At 33.4% G+C, this 22386-nt stretch overlaps 1 protein-coding gene across 1 annotated transcript in view; it reads left to right on the top strand.

The window, feature by feature from the left end:
- Positions 1-21642, top strand: part of LOC108911279 (ATP-binding cassette sub-family A member 3-like) — a 38293-nt gene extending 16651 nt beyond the window's left edge. The window contains exons 10-21 of the mRNA XM_023454456.1: positions 830-995; positions 2388-2605; positions 3099-3256; positions 6350-6417; positions 7796-8148; positions 9595-9822; positions 11554-11830; positions 11943-12068; positions 15941-16153; positions 16944-17678; positions 18455-18894; positions 21523-21642. Coding sequence (XP_023310224.1) covers positions 830-995; positions 2388-2605; positions 3099-3256; positions 6350-6417; positions 7796-8148; positions 9595-9822; positions 11554-11830; positions 11943-12068; positions 15941-16153; positions 16944-17678; positions 18455-18894; positions 21523-21555 — 3015 coding nt within the window. The 3' untranslated portion in view covers positions 21556-21642. The remainder of the gene's footprint in view (positions 1-829; positions 996-2387; positions 2606-3098; positions 3257-6349; positions 6418-7795; positions 8149-9594; positions 9823-11553; positions 11831-11942; positions 12069-15940; positions 16154-16943; positions 17679-18454; positions 18895-21522) is intronic.
- The last annotated feature ends 744 nt before the right edge of the window (positions 21643-22386 follow it).

Genomic DNA, 22386 nt, shown 5'->3' with positions numbered 1-22386 from the left:
TTGTAAAGGCTCTATTAGAAGCATCATAGAAATGAGGCATTTACTCAGATGATTGGTCATTTTAATAGGTAATGATCCAAATTTAACGATTTTAATGAAGTTAGGTTTGTAAGTAAAGATATTTTATGTCCATTAATGTAGAGATATTCGGGCAGTCTACATGTAAAAATTTCATTACGTATGCGTTATAAAAAAATTATTATTAATGGAATGTGAATCTTCATCTTTCACCATAGAATACAAAACGAATATTACTATATTGTTGACATGTACCATATAACGCACTCAACTGTCTACCAAAATTCTCCCTCAACTTCAAGCACGGCAACAATCCAGAACATTTCTTACCGCGAAGGATGAAAGTGGAATGACTTTTAACTTGACCTGACAAGGTCAAACAGGCCTCGGACTCGGACTCAGCGAGGGCTGTGGAATCAGTGTAAGTAGATTACTATTACAATTGTCCATGTATCCCTTCAAAGGAAACCAGTAGGACCATAATTATCATATTTTCCTTTATTTTGCGTGGCACTAATTTTAACAAAAACCGTATAGATCATATACTCTTCATGACACCACCGTTTTATATACACTGAACCTAGACATCCATGCTTTCCTTTCTTGGTAATTCTTTTCTCTACTATCAATACTCTTGGCAGTACTTGTTGCCTACAAATAAAGGAGTACCCCAGGGAAGTATACTTAGTCCTCTGTCATTTTCTGTTTATACTTCAGATTTGTCACGATTTTTTAATTTTTCCACCGTTCACCAATAAGTTGGAGGTATATTATTATTCTATTGGTTGTAATTGTAAATTCCGCGTTTTAGAGACACTCCAAATCAAAAACTCTCTCAGGCGGGATGATCCGTAAGTTGTGCGTGGGCATGGCACTATGTGGAAATTCAAAGGTAGTAATGTTAGATGAACCCACGGCTGGCATGGATCCTTCAGCTAGGAGAGCTCTATGGATTCTTTTGAAACGACAAAAAGAAGGTAAATTAATAAAAAATTAATAAAAGATGGAATAGGTGCATAGAGGTAATATGCAAAAAATAATGATAAAAAATTACTTTTTAAAAATTTGGAATGATTAAATCGTGCAATTATTTAAAGTAAAAGTTACCTAATGGCTAATAAAAGAATTTTTCCCTTTCAAAACCTAAAAACCACCTCTATATTGATAAAAATTACTTTTTAAAAGCTTGGAAATTTTGGAGTTCTTTAACGGTGCAATTATTAAAAGTAAAAATGTCATTGGTTTTTTTACCATAACTCGGTTAATTTTGAAGCTATATATAGTATCCTACAAAAAAGCATTTTAAAGATAATTTCAAGAACTGTAAGATCGTTTGCATGTAAAACATTTTAAGTCCTTCGTTTTTTTAAGGGAAAGGATCGAAGGGCTCGAGACAGGTCGTTTTTTTCACTAAAATGGATACTTCAAGTGGCGATATCACCTTTATTTTTTATGCTATAGGAATAAAAAAAAGCAAAATATTTGTTGAAAAAAAGCTACATTTTTGTTGTCTATCACTTTTTACGTATCTTTCATAGTTTCAGAGTTATTATATAAATAAAGCAATTTTTTTGAATAATGAAAAATACGTTTTCAACTTTTACCGTACATTATTAAAAAAATACGCATTCTAAACCGGTCTAACTTCAGGATCGTATGAAAGACACTAAAACAAAACTAATCGTAAATGGTCTACGATTAATTTTAGTTCTGATGGAAATGGTACGGCGTTTACTGCTCATTTTTCCTCAAAAAATATGAGCAACCCATCTGTTTTTGACGATAACTCCTTCAATTTTGCTCTAATTAACTTTTATAAATACTCATTTTTAAGGTCTCTTTGAGTACTACAAAAAACTCCTTTAATTACTCCCTTAAAATTAATCCTTTTTTCCGTTATTTGACGATGAATACATCGATTCGAGTATTCCCCTCAAAACAAGTCCCCTTCCACTAAGCATATTTCGCTTTGTATACGACGTACAACACTTTTTAAAAAACGATTTTCTTTGTTTATTTATTATCTACATTTTTGTTCATTAAACTTTTTTAATAAAATGCGTAGTTTTCTGAGCCAAATTTCAAGTCGATTGGTTCAGTTTCAAAGAATTCGAAGGTTGAAAAGCTTCAGTGACTGTACTATAAGCAAAACTATTGGCTTTGTTCAGAAAATTATTTAAGGAAATTAACATTCCATAAATCAAAAGGTAAATATATTTTTTAGGGATTACAGAGTTATAATTATTATGTGCTCAACCACAACATATCAATGTGAGTAAAAAGAAAGACAAGCCTTTTCTAAATCCGAAACAAATGTTTCTTGTTTCTTGATAGAAACCGAAAAAATAGTGTATCCGTTGGTATTTTAGGACGTACAATATTACTGAGCACTCATTTCATGGATGAAGCGGACCTTCTTGGAGACAGGATAGCTATCATGGCGGCGGGACAGTTGCAGTGCTGCGGATCGAGCTTCTTCCTGAAGAAAAAATTCGGAGCAGGCTACAATCTCGTCATGGACAAATCCCCAGAGTGCCGTCCCGCAGAAGTTACCGCGTTGTTACGGAAATATATACCTGACATTGAGGTTACTTTACATAGTTTGTTATACATACACTCATAAAATTGTTCTGTAAAATTACACACTAATCATTGGTGATTTTGACGCCACTAAAGGTAATGTAAAAATTTCATCATTCAAGTCAAGTCATATTATCTATTTACCTCAGAATTTATTTATAACATATTTAGATAGTTAAAACATTGTGTTATATTATTATTACATCGCAAATGAATCTAACCATGCCTACCGAACCACTAGTGATTAATCTGATTAGATATATTGGATATTTCATTAAAAACTCAAAATTGCCGAAGTCTCTGACTCTGAAAAACTGTCCAATTTTTAAGTTTAATGTTTGCTTTAAAAGTGGTGTAGATAACTGTGAGTAAATAAAATAATAAATTACAATTGTAATGGCCCTCTTAGAAGTTGCCAACTGAATTTTCAAATTTTTTTGTTCAATTATATTCCTTTCCCAAAATATATTTTCCTGATAGGTGCAACGTCCCTGTTGCAGGTTCATAGTAATGTTGGTTCGGAGTTGATATATCTCATGGAACAAAGTTACTCTTCCAAATTCGAACCCATGCTGAAGGAATTAGAAAACAACTCAAAGGGATTGGGAATTCTTGGGTACGGCATTTCTTTGACGACAATGGAAGAAGTGTTCATGAAGTAAGTATCACCAAATTAACAACTATGTTCAGGTAATTAATATATTAATTCAGAATATCAACCTTCGTAGTTAAACGAGACTTAAAACATGATTATTTTTAGTACAACTTACAACACATTTTTAGACTTCATAGTTAACTTCTAACCAACGGTTAACTAACTATTATACAACCGGGCCTAATTGCGGTAAAGTATATAACCTTATAGTCCACGGGAACACGTACAAAAAAATAAATGATTAACTTTGCGTGCAGCTTAATAAGTTTGACTATGGGGAAAATTCAACAGTAGTAACATGGAATGTTATGACCAGCACTTTTTTTAAGATTAAATGAAAGATATATTTATTTTAAACCCCCCAAAAAATTTGTCCGGCGAAAATGTTGGGTATTTTGAGTTTGCCCGCCACCCCAAATATGTCGATTTGGTGACATTATGGTTGGTGACAACCATCAAGATGATTTTTCTGGGAGGGTTTGGTAAAAAGATTTGAAATGAAAGTATCTTATTGTCCGACAAAATTCTTGAGAAGTTTTTGCTGTCCGACGCCCCGTAGATGTCGATTTTACGACAACATGGTTGGTTATAACCAGCTGTCGGACAAAGGCGTCGTTATTTAAAAAAAAATGCAATATTGATCTGAGAATTTAATTGTCCGACAAAATTATCGGTTTTTTCTTGCTTGTCCGACAAAATTAAACGATAAAATTTTGCGGTTTCAATGATGTAGAAGAAAAATTTATATTTAATAAAAAAAAATTAGTTTAAACTAATCATATTTCAAAATAAATATGACTAATTTAAATTAATTTTTTTATACAATTACAAAAAAACAGGGATGTTTCAAAAAAAACGTGTGCAAGTTCCTCATGAGAAAATAATAAGGCTAGTTCATGTATTTTTTTTTTCTTAGACGTCCTGTTTTCGAGATACAGTGTGTTGAAGTTGTTACTTTCCAAATGGTTATCCTTAATTATCTTTAAATCGGCTAACGATAAAAATGTCAAAATTTGTACACGAGTAAACATCAACTGTGCGTTAAGAATAATGTGCAAATGGTTTCTTTTTTTAAAAGCAGTGTCGCCGATGCAGGCAATTGGAGGGGTACAACCGAAAAAAAAAATGTTAACAGTCAAAATTTTTTACATTTCTAAATGGTTCTGTAAACTCTAAAGCATACTACAAAAAAAGGGTATACTTGTCGAAATTCAGTAGCATGTACCTTTTTCGAGGAAAATGAAGTTGCATTTTTTTGCTCACATAAAGCGGCACAAGTACATTAACAAAATATTAAATTGAAAGAGGATTTTAGCATTGAATGAGCTGAAGACATTTAGCTACCAACAGTATTTGCATTTAAAACTATAATTTTAATTTCTTACGCATCACATGAAACAGTTAAATTGTAAAACACTTTATTAGTGAATAAAAAATTAAAATTTAATTTAAGTTTCAGCTTGTTGTAAACTAACATTTATAAAAGTAAATTAAAATAAACAAATGATGGTAATTAATTGTATATTAATAACTAATTTTAGATTTTGTAAACTACAACACTACCACTACACTAAAATAAACAATTGTTGAAAGAACTGATTTGTTGATGGACATGAATACTTAAAAAAATGATAAGAACAGAAAAGTATTAGGAAACAGACTCGGAGACATACAGAACAAAACAGCTGCATAATTAAATACAGAGCAAAACTCGAAATACTACAGTAGGTGCTGAAATTGTCCCCCACTTGCTTCTATGCAACTTCATTTTTCTCGAAACTGGTACATGCTACCGAATTTCGACAAGTATATTTTTTTTGTAGTCAGCTTTAGAGTTTACAGAACCATTTAGAAATGTAACAAATTTTGACTTTTAACATTTTTTTTTTTTCGATTGTACCCCTCCAATTACCTGCATCGGCGACACTACTTTTGACATTTTTATCTTTAGCCGATTTAAAGATAATTAAGGATAATTATTTGGAAAGTAACAACTTCAACACACTGTATCTCGAAAACGCGAGTCTAAGAAAAAAAAATTATATGAACTACCTCTATTATTTTCCCATTACGATTCAAAATATTTTTAAAATTGGTTTAATTGGTTTTTCAAGAACAAAACTATGTGTAAACTGTTTGTCAAATCAAGATTGCAAATTTTAATTTAAAAAAACACAAGCAAATATTTATGCATTCATTTTACAGTTACCATTTTTTAAAAAATAGTTACAATACTTTATAAAATAAAATGTACATATAAGTTTTTAGAACAAAGAAATAATTTTGATGGAAATTAATTAAATTAATTTTTATAGACATAATTATGAATTTCTGTTGCTCCTGTTGACAAGATAATTTTCTTATTTATTCTTCTTTATTTTTTCATTAAAAAATTAATTATTTTATAGCGGAATGAACATTAGGTACCACAAAAATAGTTATCTTTCCCATTTTTAAGGCAAATTTTCCAATCTTTTTGGCGGACAAGTATACCTATTATTGTGTTATACATTTCAATTATTAGAGAAAAAAATATCACCAACCATGTTGTCATTAAATCGACATCTTCGGAGCGTCGGACTGCAAAAACTTCTCAAGAATTTTGTCGGACAATAAGATACTTTCATTTCAAATCTTATTACCAAACCCTCCCAGAAAAATCAGCTTGCTGGTTGTCACCAACCATAATGTCACCAAATCGACATATTTGGGGTGGGGGACAAACTTAAAATACCAAAATTTTTGTCGGACAAATTTTTTGGGGGTTTAAAAAAAATATATCTTTCATTTAATCTTAAAAAAAGTGCTGGTCATAACATTCCATGTCTATGCCAGATTGACATGTTTTCCTGAAAATCACGGGAATATTTAACACTGTTGAATTTTCCTCATAGTCAAATCTTGGGAGACTCGTCAAACTTAAGCAGCACGCAAAGTTACAGCTTGCTGGTAATCATTTTTCTTTTTGTACGTGGGCCCGTGGACTATTACACCAAGATGAAATAAATATTTTACTAAAGTTTTTGCGAGATTATTAATTTTGTAATTGTAATAAAAGGTAACAGCATAAGGAAAATTTAAATAAATTAACTTCAGGGTTGGAGCAGAAGGCATTACAGAGGATGCACCTAAAAAGGAACCGAATGTGAATGAAAATATTACAGGTAAGAAGATATGATTTATCATTATTGTTTATTACATTTACTGCTTTTATTATCCTGTCATGAGAGTTTAATGTCCTTTTCTTAGATCTGGTGATGCCACGCACGGCCTAATTTCTTTTAAAAATGTGGGCAAATTCAACAATTAGACAAACCTTGTCTTTTTATATCTAATGCAAATAAGTCCTCTCTTATTGAAAACTTATTTGAATCATTGTTGTCTCTTCCATTTATACATAATGACATATTAATACTAGGCTATTTTAATACAGGGTGTCCGCAAATTTCACCGACAACGTTTGACTGCATATTCACGACGATAAATAAATACAAACTACGAAAAAAAAGGTAAATAAAAAATTTTTGTTTTCTGAGTTACAAGCCTTCAAAGTTGTCAAGAATAAAACTAATTTAATTAATAACTTCATAGTCCTTTTACCGATCGCGTTAAAATTTGGAACATTTATTTGGACTATTATGGCGTATTATTTCTTATCGATGGAGCTGGAAAAATTATCTCGGTTAATAATCGAGATGATTCTTTTGTTAATTTGGAGTAGCGCGAAAATTCATGAGCATTGAAGCTATTGCATTAACGAAATTAACATTCTTTCAACCTGAAATTTACAAAAAATTTGTTTTTCGAATTTTATAACACATATTTACCTGATTGATGATGATGATATTTACGAGAAACTTCTAATTGCATTTTTTCCGAAAAAAAAGCTATAATGACTGGACGAGTACTATCAAGGCGTTTTACAACGGTTACGTGAAAAAATCCGCAAAAAGAGACCATAGTTGTGGCGAGACAACTGATGGTTCTTGCACCATGACAATTCGCCCGCATACTCAGCTTTGTCAATTCGTCAGTTTTGTACCGAATATCAGATTACTGCCCTCCATCACCCTCCTTATTCGCCAGACCTGGCTCCTTGCGGTTTTTTCTTATTTCCGAAATAAAAATCAGTGCCGAAATGACGACGCTTTCAAACTATTGATGACATCAAGCAAATTCGTCACATTTAAAGTATGTGACCATTTCAAATGAAACTATCCAGAACTATTTCCTGAAAAGGAAACACCATTGGAAAAAGTATGGGAATAGGGGAGGGAGTGCTTTGAAGGAGACAATGACCAATAATGTATAAAATTAATAATAAAGTCTAAAAAATAAAGTTCGGTTATTTTCTGAACAAACCTCGTATAATCACATTATTTTCCTTTGCAGAGACTGTTAAAAATTTTCTGTTTTCGTTTGTTGTTGCTTTACACTTATAACTTTACTTACTTATTTTTACCTATGTGGCTTCAAAATAATTAATAAATTTAATGTGTAATTTTATATACAATTTTTATGAGTGTACTTTTTCATTTCCAGTGACCAGTGGGGGACGACCACAATTTACCGGAGGCATCAAGCTCTTAGGTAACCAATTCCTGGCTATGTTTATGAAGAGATCCCTTTCTACATGTCGATCATGGCCCTTACTTCTAATTCAGATAGCCATTGCGATTACTTTCGTTATTGTTGCCGTAATGTACATTAGAGCGCAAAAATTCGCGAACCTATCAACACCAGTCCCCTTGGATTTAAGCAAATTCAACAAACCAGTTGTACTGGTGGAAGATCTTTCAAATTCTTCTTATCTACAACCATATTTGAATTATTTGAAGACTAATGGTTACAGTTATGAGAAAACCAATAATTTATCGAAAAGAGTCGTAGAACTGGTAAGTTTTTTGGCCAGATGTTAAAGGTATAATACCAAATGCGTCATATAAAGGCGACGTAACAGATCAATTCGAATTTAGAGTAGCAATACAATATACCAGGGTGTTCGAAGTTTGAATGCCTTAATTTTAACAGGCGATAGAATACATTAAAATAAACAAAAAAACATTATATGACATGGGTCCTAAACTCAACCATTTCCGAGAAAAAAATTATTGAAATCAACTTGATGTACAAAAGTTCGATTAATTAGGGAATATTGACATATTGTTATCTGGATTTGACCGTGTCGGAGTGTTTTTTGCGTACCACTATTTCCTTTTCTTGAGGTGCTTTCCAGCGAGTGCGCGAATCAAGAGTTTATATGATTAGAGTCTACTTTTTGCCCGAAAAAAACGATTCTGCAGTAAGAAGACTGGATTATCCCAAAGAGCAGTACCTCACAGCGGGTGGTGTGGAAAATTGCTTTTTAATAGTTTTTTCTTTAAATTATAAGACTTGACAGCAATGCACAGCCCAGTTTTCAATTGTGCATGCGCTGCGACTAACACGCGCCGTTGTTTGAGATCTCACTAGCTTGTCCAGCGATGGGGTTGGAAAATCATTAAAAACAGGTCTAAAAAATCATGTAAACGAATCAAGAAAGAGTTAGAGCTTACGTCTTCTCCGAAAAAAAAAACGATGCTGTTGCAAGAAAATGTTATCAGATGGATTACCCCGACTGTCAAGCACCACATAAGAAAATGTTTGTACCTAAGATTGGTGGTGCAACATTTATGAAGTTATGGGAGCTTTGAACACCAAAACACTAATGTTGAACAGGAACAAGTTCAAGGAATGAGACATTTGGAACTAGAAATTTTAAACACCATGGAACAAGACCTTATACCAGTACTCGAAAACTAACCACAAAATTTCAAATGTTGTATGTCAGATTATTTACTTATTTTTGTGTATTTCACTTATTTTTATTGCTTGGGTTTTCTGTTAGTTTACTTGTTAGGTACTTCATAGTTATCTTATTTAAAAGGACCAAATTCTTACGTATGTGGGATTATAGGGCTCCTGGCGAACACCCATTCAAAAAAATTAAGGCGCGAAGGAGCAAGGTGTATAAAATTTGCTTAATAATATTTCCTTCATATTATAAGATTTGACAACAATGTCCAGTTCCCAATTTTGCATGCGCTGAGACTAACACGCGAAGTTATTTGAGGTCGCTCTAGCTTGTCCAGCGGCGAGGTATGAAAATTACGAAAAAAATGTAAAAAAAAATAAGTTTTCACGACGGAATATGAAAAAATAAGCTATTGATTTCTAAAGGTAGCCTCCGTATAAATATGATTTCTATTCAAAGTTATACCCTGTATCGAAAGAGTCGATATAAAGAACTTATCGCCTTCAGAAAATATACATATAATTAATAGACATGAAAATTTTTTCAGACTAATAGATCCCCTGTTAAAGCCCGATCAAAATATGTTGTGGGCGTTACCTTTGACAAAGAAAATAATAAGGACCATATAACTGCTTGGTTCAACAATGATGCCTATCATACTCCAGGCATCTCCTTGGCCCTTGTTTTAAACACAATCTTCAAATTAGCGCTGAAATGTGATGATTGTTCCATAGAATTTGTAAATCATCCTATGCCGTACGATATATACGTAAAAGTAAGTATGTAGTTAAATAGAACTTTATTTTGTTTATTCACTTATCTACCACGTGTCCCTCCATTTGATACCTAAATTTTACATCTGAGTGTGATCTAATCTTTGACCTTGTGGTCAAGGTCAATATCATAGCAAGTTCAAATGATTCCTGCCCAATGGCGGCTCGCGACATTGAGAATAGGTGAAGCATATCCATTGATTGATTAAAAAGAAAAAAAAAGCGCCGCATGCGAAACATTTCAAATTTTCAAGGTCAAACGGCTTTAAATGAATCTGGAAATGTTTAGTTGCATTTGCAATATTACCGAAAAACTGACGTTCACAAGAAGGATTTTCATTTAGATTTGATTAAAAATAGAAATATTAGTTTGGCTCGTGGACTTCTGCGAACATTATCGCACACCGTACATGTATAGTGCAAAGCAAAGAAGCATTATGGTTACGACAGCCTCGCGTGACGTTCCCAAAATTGTTAAATCCCTCCTTATTCCACACGCCCGACTTTACACGCACAATTAAAACCGGCATACAGAAAAGTTTTTTTAAAAAAACACTTCCACACAACCACTTATACAATGAATACCATTCATTCCGAAACTTCCTTGTCTTTTGACTTCCCCTTCTTTCCATATCGAGAGAATAAGGCAAAGGTCTCTCGCAATTTAAAAAATCCTTTTGTCCTCAATTTTCCACATGGATATGGCGTTTCCAATAAAATACATACTAGATCATACATAAGAAAGATTTCTACAATTATTATACAAAACAAATATTAACTCAGGAGCGTTATAATCGTGCACTGGGCCACACGTATCGTATAAACTGTTTAAAGGCAGACGATGGGCGATGATAATGCTGCTTCAATATCCGCGTCACTCGTTCCCCCACGCCGTAGTTTACTCCCGTGTTGGCCGCCTCGTTGCTATGACAACCGCCGTAAACAACGCTTCGAAGAGAAGCGGGATTGAGACTGTTTCGATCTGCATCGCTTGCGTATACGATACGTTGTTATGGTACGAGGTTGATGTTCGCGCTCAACGAAGGCGATGTTTTTTTAGAAGGCACTCACCGCGCAACTGTTCTGTTTATTTCTGCGTATTAAACAAACAAACACAATACATTTTCAATATAGAATTATACCTAAATTATAAAATTTATATAAAATTAAAAATAATTTTAAATTGTACAACCAAACGGAAATTTTAGGTGAAGCGGTGCGTAACTTGCGTCACCTGACGAGTCGCCACTGGTTCCTGTCTGGCTTGTACTTGTATTTGGAAGAAAAACTAAATATATGCTGTGTAGTATTCATAGAAAATATAGTACGTTAGTACTATATTTTCTATAGTAGTATTTAAAATGTTTTAATGGTCTAATGTTTGTTGAACAGTTTTGATCTATCAGATATGCGATCAGCAGTGTTACCTTGTCAAAAAACAAAGGAAAGAAAACATTCATGTAGGACTATTTACTAAGGATTTATAGCATGTATCAAGTTTTACACAGAATATAGTAGGATTTACCAAAGATTTTCAATAATTTAAAGACGAATTACAAAACTTATTATATCAGAACAAGGTGTAGGCATACACTGTTTGGCCAATATATTCCCCCACAATGAATCAAAAGCAATTATCTCGAGACGTTATAACATAGATTTAGAGAATACCCTGTATATGTAAATTTCTTTTATGAAATTTCATTAACTTATAAAAAATTTAATATTTTCAGTTTTATATGCTTATGTCTGGTGAAAACTTGGGTTTCTCTTCAGCTCTTCAACTAGCAATCGGTATGGCGTTCGTGACTTCATTTTATGTACTTTTTATAATAAAAGAAAGAATATCTAAGTCCAAACACCTACAGCTAGTCTCTGGGGTAAATGTACTAGTCTTTTGGTTAACATCAGTATTATGGGATATGCTAACCTTCATATTGATTAGTTTACTAGTTATAACTGTTTACGCCTGTTTTCAAGAGGACGGATTTAAATCTGGTCCACAATTAGGTAAGTTGGTACTAGAAATTACTTTTAGAATAAAATTAATACGGCCTCCTACAACTAGTAGCAGTTGTAGGAGGCTGTGGTTGTGCACTAGAAACTTAAATTTCTGCTTCAGGTCGTGTATTCCTCCTTTTCTGTATGTTTGGCTGGGCATTCTTACCTTTAGCGTACATAGCAGCAAATTTTTTCCACACCGCTGCGGCAGGTTTTACTAAAATGGTAATATTTAATATTTTAACAGGTAGGAATTTATATTACAAATTTCTATTAATTATTTCTATGTTCTATAACTATGAGAAAAATTTTGAAATGCCATTGAAATTAAATAAGATGTGTTTAGCATTATTTCTGCAGCTTTGACATGTCACTTGATTTTGACATACATATCGAAAACAAAAACTAATAAATGTTCACAATTCAAATTTAAGCTCGCATAAATTTTAAATCAAATAAAAACGTGGAATGTTTTTTCTGGCAAAATTCGCTTTCAATTTATTTTCCTAATTTTACCTGCCTTGTGGCAATTGTTTCCAAGTAAATAGATAAATATATAATTTAGTGTTTCAATTAACAAAATCATAAATGACCTCGCACAAAATATACGGAAAATGGTCTTTCGGTAAATCTTGCTGAAATTTTGCAGAGAGGTAGGTTTCAGCTTGCTGAACAATAAACACAGGTCAACATTTGATCCACAATGAAACGCCCAAAGCGGTTTGGTCCTTATAGGGGTTTTGGTCACTGATTACGATGAGTAGGTCAGTTAAGCTCCATCACATCAGTTTCAAGGTCATTTTGAGGTAATTTCAAGGTCATTTGAAGGTCAAGTAGAGAAATAACCGTCAAAATAATCTGAAAAAATTCGTACGTATGTTTTCGAGGTCCCTAATCACGAAACCGTAGTTCGTTTGACCCCGTAGCGACTCCCAGGGTCATTGACGGTCATGCCAAGGTCATTTTGAAGGTCAAGTAGAGAACTGATTGTCGAAAAAATCTGGAGTCACAAATATGTTTCCAAGGTCATCGGAGGTGACCGCCGGCCATGTTGGATCCGCCATCTTGGATTTGGAAACTATGAAAATCTAACTTCATATTCCCGATCAGCGACCTTGAAAACCCCCGAGTAAAAAAAATTCAGACAAAAATATGCTGTAGAATCATGTATGACTCAAAGGGTTAACTGACCTTACTCATCGTAATCAGTGACCCCAAAAACCCTATAAAGACCAGACCGCTTTGGGTGTTTCATAGTGGATCAAATGTTGACCTGTTTAGCAAGATTCAACGAAATACCTTTCTTCGTATATTTCAAGCCGCACAGTTCGGTGAGGTTTTTTGATCTTGGTGTCATTGAGACTTTTGTTCAGCAAGCTGAAACCTACCTCTCTGCAAAATTTCAGCAAGAGTTACCGAAAGACCATTTTCCATATTATACAGGGTGTCCGGTAAGTACCTCCTAATCTCTCGGGAGTGTATAGGGGAGGTCAAAATAAAACTAGTCCTTCCTATGATTTTTTTTCCTAATGTGCCCCCTAACGGAGTTATGGGGGGTCAAAGGGGTACCTAGAAATTAACGTTTAGGGTTATAACTTTGAAACCACCCTGTATATTTTAATAAAATTTTCGTACGTTGTATTACACATGGAGCTCTACGATTTGATGCTAAAATCAACTTTTTGCTATTATCAGGTGTCCAGAAACGGACTGGCCCTATCACAATTTTTCTCAAAATTTTGACAGAAGTAATTTTATCAAACTGAAAATATTATTATTAGATACTCTGAAGGTTTTTCTTTAAAAATGGTACTCTTTATTTATTTCGAAAAAATGAACGGTTTGCGAGATAAATCGGTTTTGAAAAAAATTGGTAACAAATACAACAATTAAAATTTATTTTTTTTACATATTATTTCATGCATTTAATTTCTTTAACTTTATCAAGTCCAGAAATCTTTGAACGGGTTGGCTATACTTTATGAGCAAGTAGTGACCAATTAAAAATAACATTTGAAAAATAACTTACTTACAAGACATGCAACAAAGAACATTCAACAATGAACAAAGGTACCTAAATGTTACTTCGGTAGATGTTCAAAATGAGCACCCCGTACTTCAATGCACTTTCTAATCCTACGAATGTTTTCCCGGTGCACTTGAAATAATATTCCGTGATTATTGCGGAGATGGTCACAGTTCTGTGTTAGCCTCAGCAGAAGTTCCTCTCTACTATTTACGGGTGTTGAATAAACGTTATTTTTTAAATGACCCCACAGAAAAAAGTCTAATGGGTTTAGGTCGGGCGACCTAGGTGGCCATAATACAGGTCCGCCTCGACCTATCCATCGATCACCAAAAACATTCGTCAGATGTTGACGTACTAAACGATCAAAGTGGGGTGGTGCACCGTCATGCATGTACCACATTTCAGTTCTTATTTGAAGGGGCACTTCTTCTAACAAAATATTTAGATTTTCCTCTAAAAATTGCAAATAAAGAGCACCATTAAGTCTTTGCTCCAGAATAAATGGACCAATCAAATGATTCCCGATAATGCCAGCCCACACATTCACCATAAACCTTTGTTGGTAGCGAGTTTGAACTAAAGCGTGAGGGTTTTCTTCATCCCAGACATGTAGATTATGCGAATTAATTATGCCGTCTCTTGTAAAACCTGCTTCATCGGTGAACAAAATAGATGTACCAAAATTATGATTCCGAATATGATGCTGTAAAAACCAATTGGCGTATTGAAGTCTTTTTGGATAATCATCTGGAGACATAGCATGTACTTTTTGGATGTGGTACGGGTAAAGCAATTGTTCTTTCAGAGTTTCATGTACAGCCCATTTTGTAACATTGTTTTGCGCCGCAAGCTTCCTTATGCTATTTGAAGGATTATTAGCAACGTCTTCCAATATTTGTTCCTCTACATGAGGGTCTCGTACTCTCCTCGGGGCTCCTGCTCCACCACGGCGTGGCAAAAAGCTTCCTAAATAAAGGATTCGGAAGAAATTAGTTTCACTAACGTTTTTCACTATTTTTTTTTACCTGTTTCTCTTAAACTACGATCAACTCTTTCAAAAGTTTTTGGACTCGGCAAATGTCGACCCGGAAACCTTTCCTCATAAAGTCTTCTTGCCTCCACGGAGTTGCATAATGCTTCCCCATAAATTAGGTGCATATCAGCATATTCTGCACAGGAATATTCTTCCATTTTTAAATGTTATTTCTAACGGCTTAAAACGAATACCACAATAAAATTGAATTTTTATTCTGTCACGCGCCTTTGACAAGTACTTTAAAATCAACAGGGTCTAACAACGAAAACAATAGAAAAGAACTCCATGGAGACAAGAGCAATAATAATTTGTAGATGTATTTTGGTCATAGATGTTGATTTTACAAGAAACGGCATTATTCATTCCCTTAATTCACCACCAGTAAATGTTTATGGTGAATCTGTAGGCTGGCACTAGCGGGAATGATTTTATTGTAAAAAAATAAATTTTAATTGTTGTTGTATTTGTTACCAATTTTTTTCAAAACCGATTTATCTCGCAAACCGTTCATTTTTTCGAAATAAATAAAGAGTACCATTTTTAAAGAAAAACCTTCAGAGTATCTAATAATAATATTTTCAGTTTGATAAAATTACTTCTGTCAAAATTTTGAGAAAAATTGTGATAGGGCCAGTCCGTTTCTGGACACCTGATAATAGCAAAAAGTTGATTTTAGCATCAAATCGTAGAGCTCCATGTGTAATACAACGTACGAAAATTTTATTAAAATATACAGGGTGGTTTCAAAGTTATAACCCTAAACGTTAATTTCTAGGTACCCCTTTGACCCCCCATAACTCCGTTAGGGGGCACATTAGGAAAAAAAATTATAGGAAGGACTAGTTTTATTTTGACCTCCACTATACACTCCCGAGAGATTAGGAGGTACTTACCGGACACCCTGTATTTTGTGCAGGGTCCTTTGAGAAAACCTCTACTTTATTCACATCTATGAGAGGAAAATCATTTTAAATATACATGCTTAAAAAGAATTATTGGACATACTAGCATACCATTTTTTAATGCAGTTGCTGATCATATTTTAATTTGTTAGGAGTAGTAGCATTTCTACTTACCAATAACCTAAAAGGGATACCCTCCACAACTGATATAGGAGATGATCTTCATGAGGTGTTTTTAATTTTTCCACACTTTTGCCTTGCAATGGGACTAATAGACGTGTATGAATTTCAAATTCAGAAGGAGCTATGCAAAAAGTGTGAGGTCCAGTTTTGCCATGAAGGTATGAAAAAAGGGGAATGCAAAGGTAAGCTGGTGAAACTGTATAGATACTTGGTCACAAGTCAGATTAATTAAAAATATAATCTTTTGTAGTATTGTCAATAAATGTCTACTTTTATGTGAATCAGTGCCACAGATAATGCATTTTAAACCAGTTTGAATCGGAGTGCACCTCATATTTATTTGTGGTCGACGAAAAGGAACTGTTTTTAGATATATTAATAAAGTTTAATACACCATCACTTGTAATGAAATAAGTTCCCTCAGACTAGTTAATAAAAGTCAGTCGGAATATATTGAAAAACAATTAAAAAACCGTAAACAACTTACGATAACAGTTATCTCTTATTGCAATTCTAATTAATTTTAGTTGATTGCATCCTACCAACAGTATGAGTTACTCCGATACAGATGCAGTTTACATATAATCTTTAAAAACGGATTTTTCATAAGTTTACAATTAAATACATCATAGGCACTGGTAAACTAGTATAATCTTCAACTTTTCTCGTCCCTGACATCTAAATTTCTTATTTTCCTGTCTTGGGGGAATAAAAGAAAATCCCAGAAATATTGAAATTGGCCCACCCTGTTTGCAATTTAAAACCCCAAAAACTAACTACATTACATACTTTTCGTTTTTTTTTAACGAAAAGCTTATTTTAAATTTTTCCAGTTTCAATAAAAATAAGTGTTTCAGGGAATATTGGTAATACATATTGGTACTACTACAATATTATAAGTGCTAATAAAAAATATAAAAACTACAGTAAATAGAATAAAATAGAAATTTAATTGCTTTGTTTCTATTTTAGACGTCCATAAGAGCTACTATATGTGGGATTCGCCAGGAATTGGTAAAAATCTATCTTTCTTATTTATTGTGGGCCTGATTTTATATTTGGTCCATTTATTCATCGAATACAAGCTGTTCATAAGGTTATTTTACTATATAACAAGATATCGTCAACATCAAAAACAAAATGAAGAAATTGAAGAGGATGCCGACGTAGCAGAAGAAAATAATAAAATAAGGAATGCTAGTCGCGATGAGCTTCTCAACTATGCTCTGATACTACGGGACCTAACCAAATACTATGGCAAGTTCTTGGCTGTAAACTGTTTGTGCTTAGGTGTGCGAGACCACGATTGTTTTGGCTTGCTAGGAATTAACGGCGCTGGCAAAACCACCACATTTATGATGATGACCGGAGACATAAGGATCACTTATGGTGACGGTTTTATTAAAGGATTCAGCATAAAACATCAATTCAGAAAGGTCCAAAAATGTATTGGGTACTGTCCTCAATTTGATGCCCTTCTTGATGATATGACTGCTAAAGAGACAATTATAATGTTTGCGCTGCTGAGAGGCATGAGTTTTGGAGACGCTAAAAGATTAGCGACGGTATTAGCGACAGAGTTCGATTTTCTACGTCACTTCAAGAAGCCAGTGAGGACCCTGAGTGGTGGGAACAAGAGGAAATTGAGTTCAGCCATTGCTACTATCGGAGATCCACCCGTGATTTATTTCGATGAACCCACAACAGGTAAGTGATGTTAAGGAAAAACGGTGATTCGTGGTGTTTCGAATCACTATCGCTCGTAATATATAGCTTTACATCTGACGCTTGATCGATTAATAACGTCGCCATCAGTAATTTCTGATGCAAATCAACAAAATCTTGAAAAATGCATGTTTAGCTTAAAATATGTTTTTAATACATTTATAGAAAAATGTGTTAGATTACCGGAAATATGTCATCATTAGAATACAAATGACTTCATGCAAAATATGCAATACTGACTTAATTTTAATTAAGTAAATAATAAACTATTCTTTAAAACAAAAGTAGATCTAAAGCAAATATTTAAACAAAATGTGGTATTTTTTAAAAACATCATGCATCTTGAAAATCCAGTGCATTTAGGTTCATTGTTTGATAGAAAAAAGTTTAAAACAGTACTATAAAATCAAATATTAAATTCGGTACCTATGTAAGAAACAACCCTAATATTTTGCAGTTAAGTTTGTCATATAAAATTTACAGGGGAAAGCCACAATAAGTTTGCATGTATGATGAGACAGCTGTCAATAACACTGTGTATGTTATACATACTTTTTGTTCGTAAGTAAATCTTGAATATATGAAAAACATTTTATGTCATTAGTTTCGAATGACAATAAATCTGTCACCTTTGAAGTAAAATGATCCGCGAAGCATTAAAGTCTTAATAATCTATGTAATAATAATTCAAGTTATTTATACCAACTAATTGCAAAGATACGAAATTCTGGCAGTAAGCAACTCGTTTCGTTTCCCAGGAATGGATCCTGCAACAAAACGCTACTTATGGAATGCATTGTGTAAAATTCGTGACAGCGGTAAATGCTTGGTCCTCACTTCCCACAGTATGGAGGAATGTGAAGCCCTCTGCACCAGAATTGCCATTATGGTGAACGGACAGTTCAAGTGTCTGGGCTCATCACAACACCTCAAGAACAAATTCGCAAAGGGCTACAATCTCATCATTAAACTAAAGAAACCAACAGATGGTCTGGCCATTAATACACAACTGGTAGAGCAGTTCATTAAATTGCAATTCCCCAAGGCAAAGCTGAAAGAGAAACACGAGGAGTTAATGTATTATCACGTCAAAGATGTGTCCAGGCCCTGGTCTGAGATGTTCGGTATTTTGGAGAGGGCCAAGAAAGGCAACTATAATATAGAGGATTATTCTCTTGGACAGAGCAGTCTTGAGCAGGTATAATTCTGTAATATTTGTTTTCTTATTACTCAATTTGTGTTTTGTTGGATTTGAGGCAGAAAAGGTTCTAACATAGATATTCTAATTTAGACCAGGAAATCTAGCCTGAAAATGACCATTTCATGCATAATTCAGGTCAGGCTGATTTTTTGTGAGCAGATAGTAAAAATAGTGTAGAATAATATGTGTATGAATAACATGCCGTTTTAATAGAAATTCACGTTTTTCGACTGTAACTTTTTTCTGACGGTTCTACAGAAAAATGGTAAGATACTTTTTTATTTGTCTTTAAAAGATCTACAAAACGTTAAAAGATCTACAAAACGTCGTCTCGAGTGTCAAAAAATATTTATCCGGTCAAAAGTTACTTGCGAAAAACCGCCAATTATGCCATTTTTAAATAAACAATATACTCCAGTCGGGTTAGACAAAAAAAGGGCTTAACCGGGAAAAAATTAGGGACCACAATTTTATTGTTCTAACCTTTAGGGGGGGGGTCAATAGTAGTATAAATTCAGAATCACGACTGAATTCCACCCCTGCGTAAGCCGACATCTTGAATTTAAGGAAAAATCGTTTTTGCTCAATATCTCGGCCATTTTCAACTTTACAACAAAAATGGTAAGAACTTAAGTTATTGCAAATACAATTTTCTACAACTTATTCCGTTACAAATTTTATCGTGCGATCGATATTTTTCATGTTAAGGGGGAAAATAGTGACAAAGTATAATTATTGAATTATCTCATTTGTTATTGTCTATACGACATAAATGTACATAAACAAAGTTGGAAAGAATTATATTTTCTACAATTTTGATCTCTTTGATTTTTTCGCTATTACCAATATTTAAGGTCCTACGCTTGCGGTAAAGACGCGAGCGTAGGACCTTGCAGGAGTTGGTTTCAAAGGAATTGTTTTTGCTCAATATATCTCTGCCATTTTCAACTTTACAACAAAAATGGTAAGGACTTAAGTTGTTGCAAATGCGATTTTCTACAACTTCTTTCTTTACAAATTTTATCGTGCGATCGATATTTTTCAAGTTAAGGGGGAAAATAGTGACAAAGTATAATTATTGAATTATCTCGTTTGTTATTGACTCTACGACATAAATATACATAAACAAAGTTGGAAAGAATTATATTTTCTACAATTTTGATCTCTTTGATCTTTTCGCTACTACCAACATTTAAGGTTCTACGCTTGCAGAGACGTCAGGCCTATGGAATGTTGATCCCTTGAGTTTAGTTAGGCTTGCCATAGGCGTAGGACCTTAAATTTTGGTAGTAGCGAAAAAATCAAAGGGAACAAAATTGTAGAAAATATAATTCTTTCCAACTTTGTTCATGTATATTTATATCGTAGAGTCAATAACAAACAAGATAATTCAATAATTATACTTTGTCACTATCTTCCCCCTTAACTTGAAAAATATCGATCGCACGATAAAATTTGTAATGAAAGTAGTTGTAGGAAATCGCATTTGCAACAACTTAAGTCCTTACCATTTTTATTGTAAAGTTGAAAATGGCCCAGATATTGAGCAAAAACGATTTTTCCTTAAATTCAAGATGGCGGCTGATGCAGGGGTGGAATTCAGTCGCGATTCTGAATTTACACTACTATTGACCCCCCCTAAAGGTTAGAACAATAAAATGTGGTCCCTAATTTTTTCCTGGTTAAATGACAACCCGACTGGGCTAATAATAAATCGTGATGTTACCACAGAGGTTTCTTGGGATAACACTCAATCAGTCCTCACTGCAGACAAATAATTTATTCGAAAGCCGAAATTCGTAAGTGGATTATTAATTAACTAATTAACGATCTGTACAAATCTGAATGGTACCCGAAGTCGCGCTAATTTTTTTATTGGTAGATTTAAGAAAAAGCTATCGAGTTCCATTGTTTTCTCTCAAAAATATACATTTTTATAGCGAGGGGAAATTAATTTAAAAATTTCCTTAGTTGCAAAATTAAATACGCCCTTAACTTATATTTTTTTTAGTATTTTATTACATGTACTAAAAGAGCATAAAAAAACTTCAATTTGAAAAAAGATTTGTCACGATTCGTTAATAAACAGCGGAGTTATGGGCTTACAAAGTTGAGCATTCGATTTTCCATTAAGTGCCACACGGTGGTGTGGTGGGGGAATCTGAATTTTTCACTCTCGAAAAAGTTGTCTCGCGTGTTAAAAATCGATAGCGTAACTTTAGTCTTATTTTTCTTGGGACCTATAAAAGATAAAATTATATTTTTTATTTTTTAATTCGATACTACGCGACAAGAAGAATTGATTTATGCAACCAACAGCCACAAAAAATGAATGTATCATGTTCCAATGTGCATTAAGTATTAAGTGAGTAATTTATTGCAACATTATTCTCTGTAGAACTGTCAGAAAAAAAGTTACAGTCAAAATAACGTGAATTTCTACTAAAATGGCATGTTTTCAATAATGTCGCCCGCCTTTTTCAGGGTGCAAATACTGTACATATTATTCTACACTATTTTTACTATCTGCTCACAAAAAATCAGCCTGACCGAAGAATTATGCATGCATACACCTATATTTCCTGGTCTAAATTGCCCATTGTCCATTAATAATATTTGTTTCAGGTTTTTCTTAATTTCACTAGACTTCAAAGATAATTCATTACAACAAACAAACTGCACCATTGTACTATTTACTTATTTCAAACAAAATGCATTGTTACACGTATTAATATTAAGATGAAATTAAAATATCCGATTTATTTGTTATTTCATTTACAATAAGAATAATTATTTGGAATATGAAAATTCTTAATTTGTAAAAGTAACGTCCTGCAAGAGTATTTCTCTATAAAAAAAAAAAAAAACGGCTGATTTAAGCATAAAGAGTATTGGTTCCGAAAAATATTGATTTCAACCTGTACGTAGAGCCACATTCCATAAATGATGACAATCACACACTTTAATGGCACAACGACCAGGCAGATGTGAGGTGAAAGATACCGTTTTACTTTCCATTCAATTGTCTCACAACTAGCAGTTTTTATATTCTTAAAATTTTTATTTTCATCTGGGTAAATTATTAGCCCTTGTTTCGCCATTTTAGTTTAACGTGCAACAATATTTAGATAACACTTCCCCAGAAAAATGGTTTGGGCTTAACAGACCTATTCAGTGGCCCGAAAAGTCACCAGATCTAACACCCCTCGATTTTTTTATGGAGAGTTTTAAAAAATAAGGTTTACAAAACACCTTCGCGAGATATTAATCATTTGAAAGAAAAAATCACAAACGCTAATGAGTTAAACGGCGAAATGTTAATAAACGCAGCCCACAAAGAAGTCAGGCGAAGATTGGATATGTGTCTTGAAACGAGACGAGGTCATATAGAGAATAGATTGTAATATGTATGTAGTATGAAAGCGTTTGCTTCATTTTTTAAGTTTAGTTATTGTTATCATAATCTTTTGTTTTAATTGTATTAGAGAA

The sequence above is a fragment of the Anoplophora glabripennis genome, unplaced genomic scaffold (assembly GCF_000390285.2).
Source record: "Anoplophora glabripennis isolate ALB-LARVAE unplaced genomic scaffold, Agla_2.0 scaffold304, whole genome shotgun sequence".
Taxonomy (NCBI): Eukaryota; Metazoa; Arthropoda; class Insecta; order Coleoptera; family Cerambycidae; genus Anoplophora; species Anoplophora glabripennis.
This window is presented reverse-complemented; position numbering and strand designations above follow the sequence as displayed.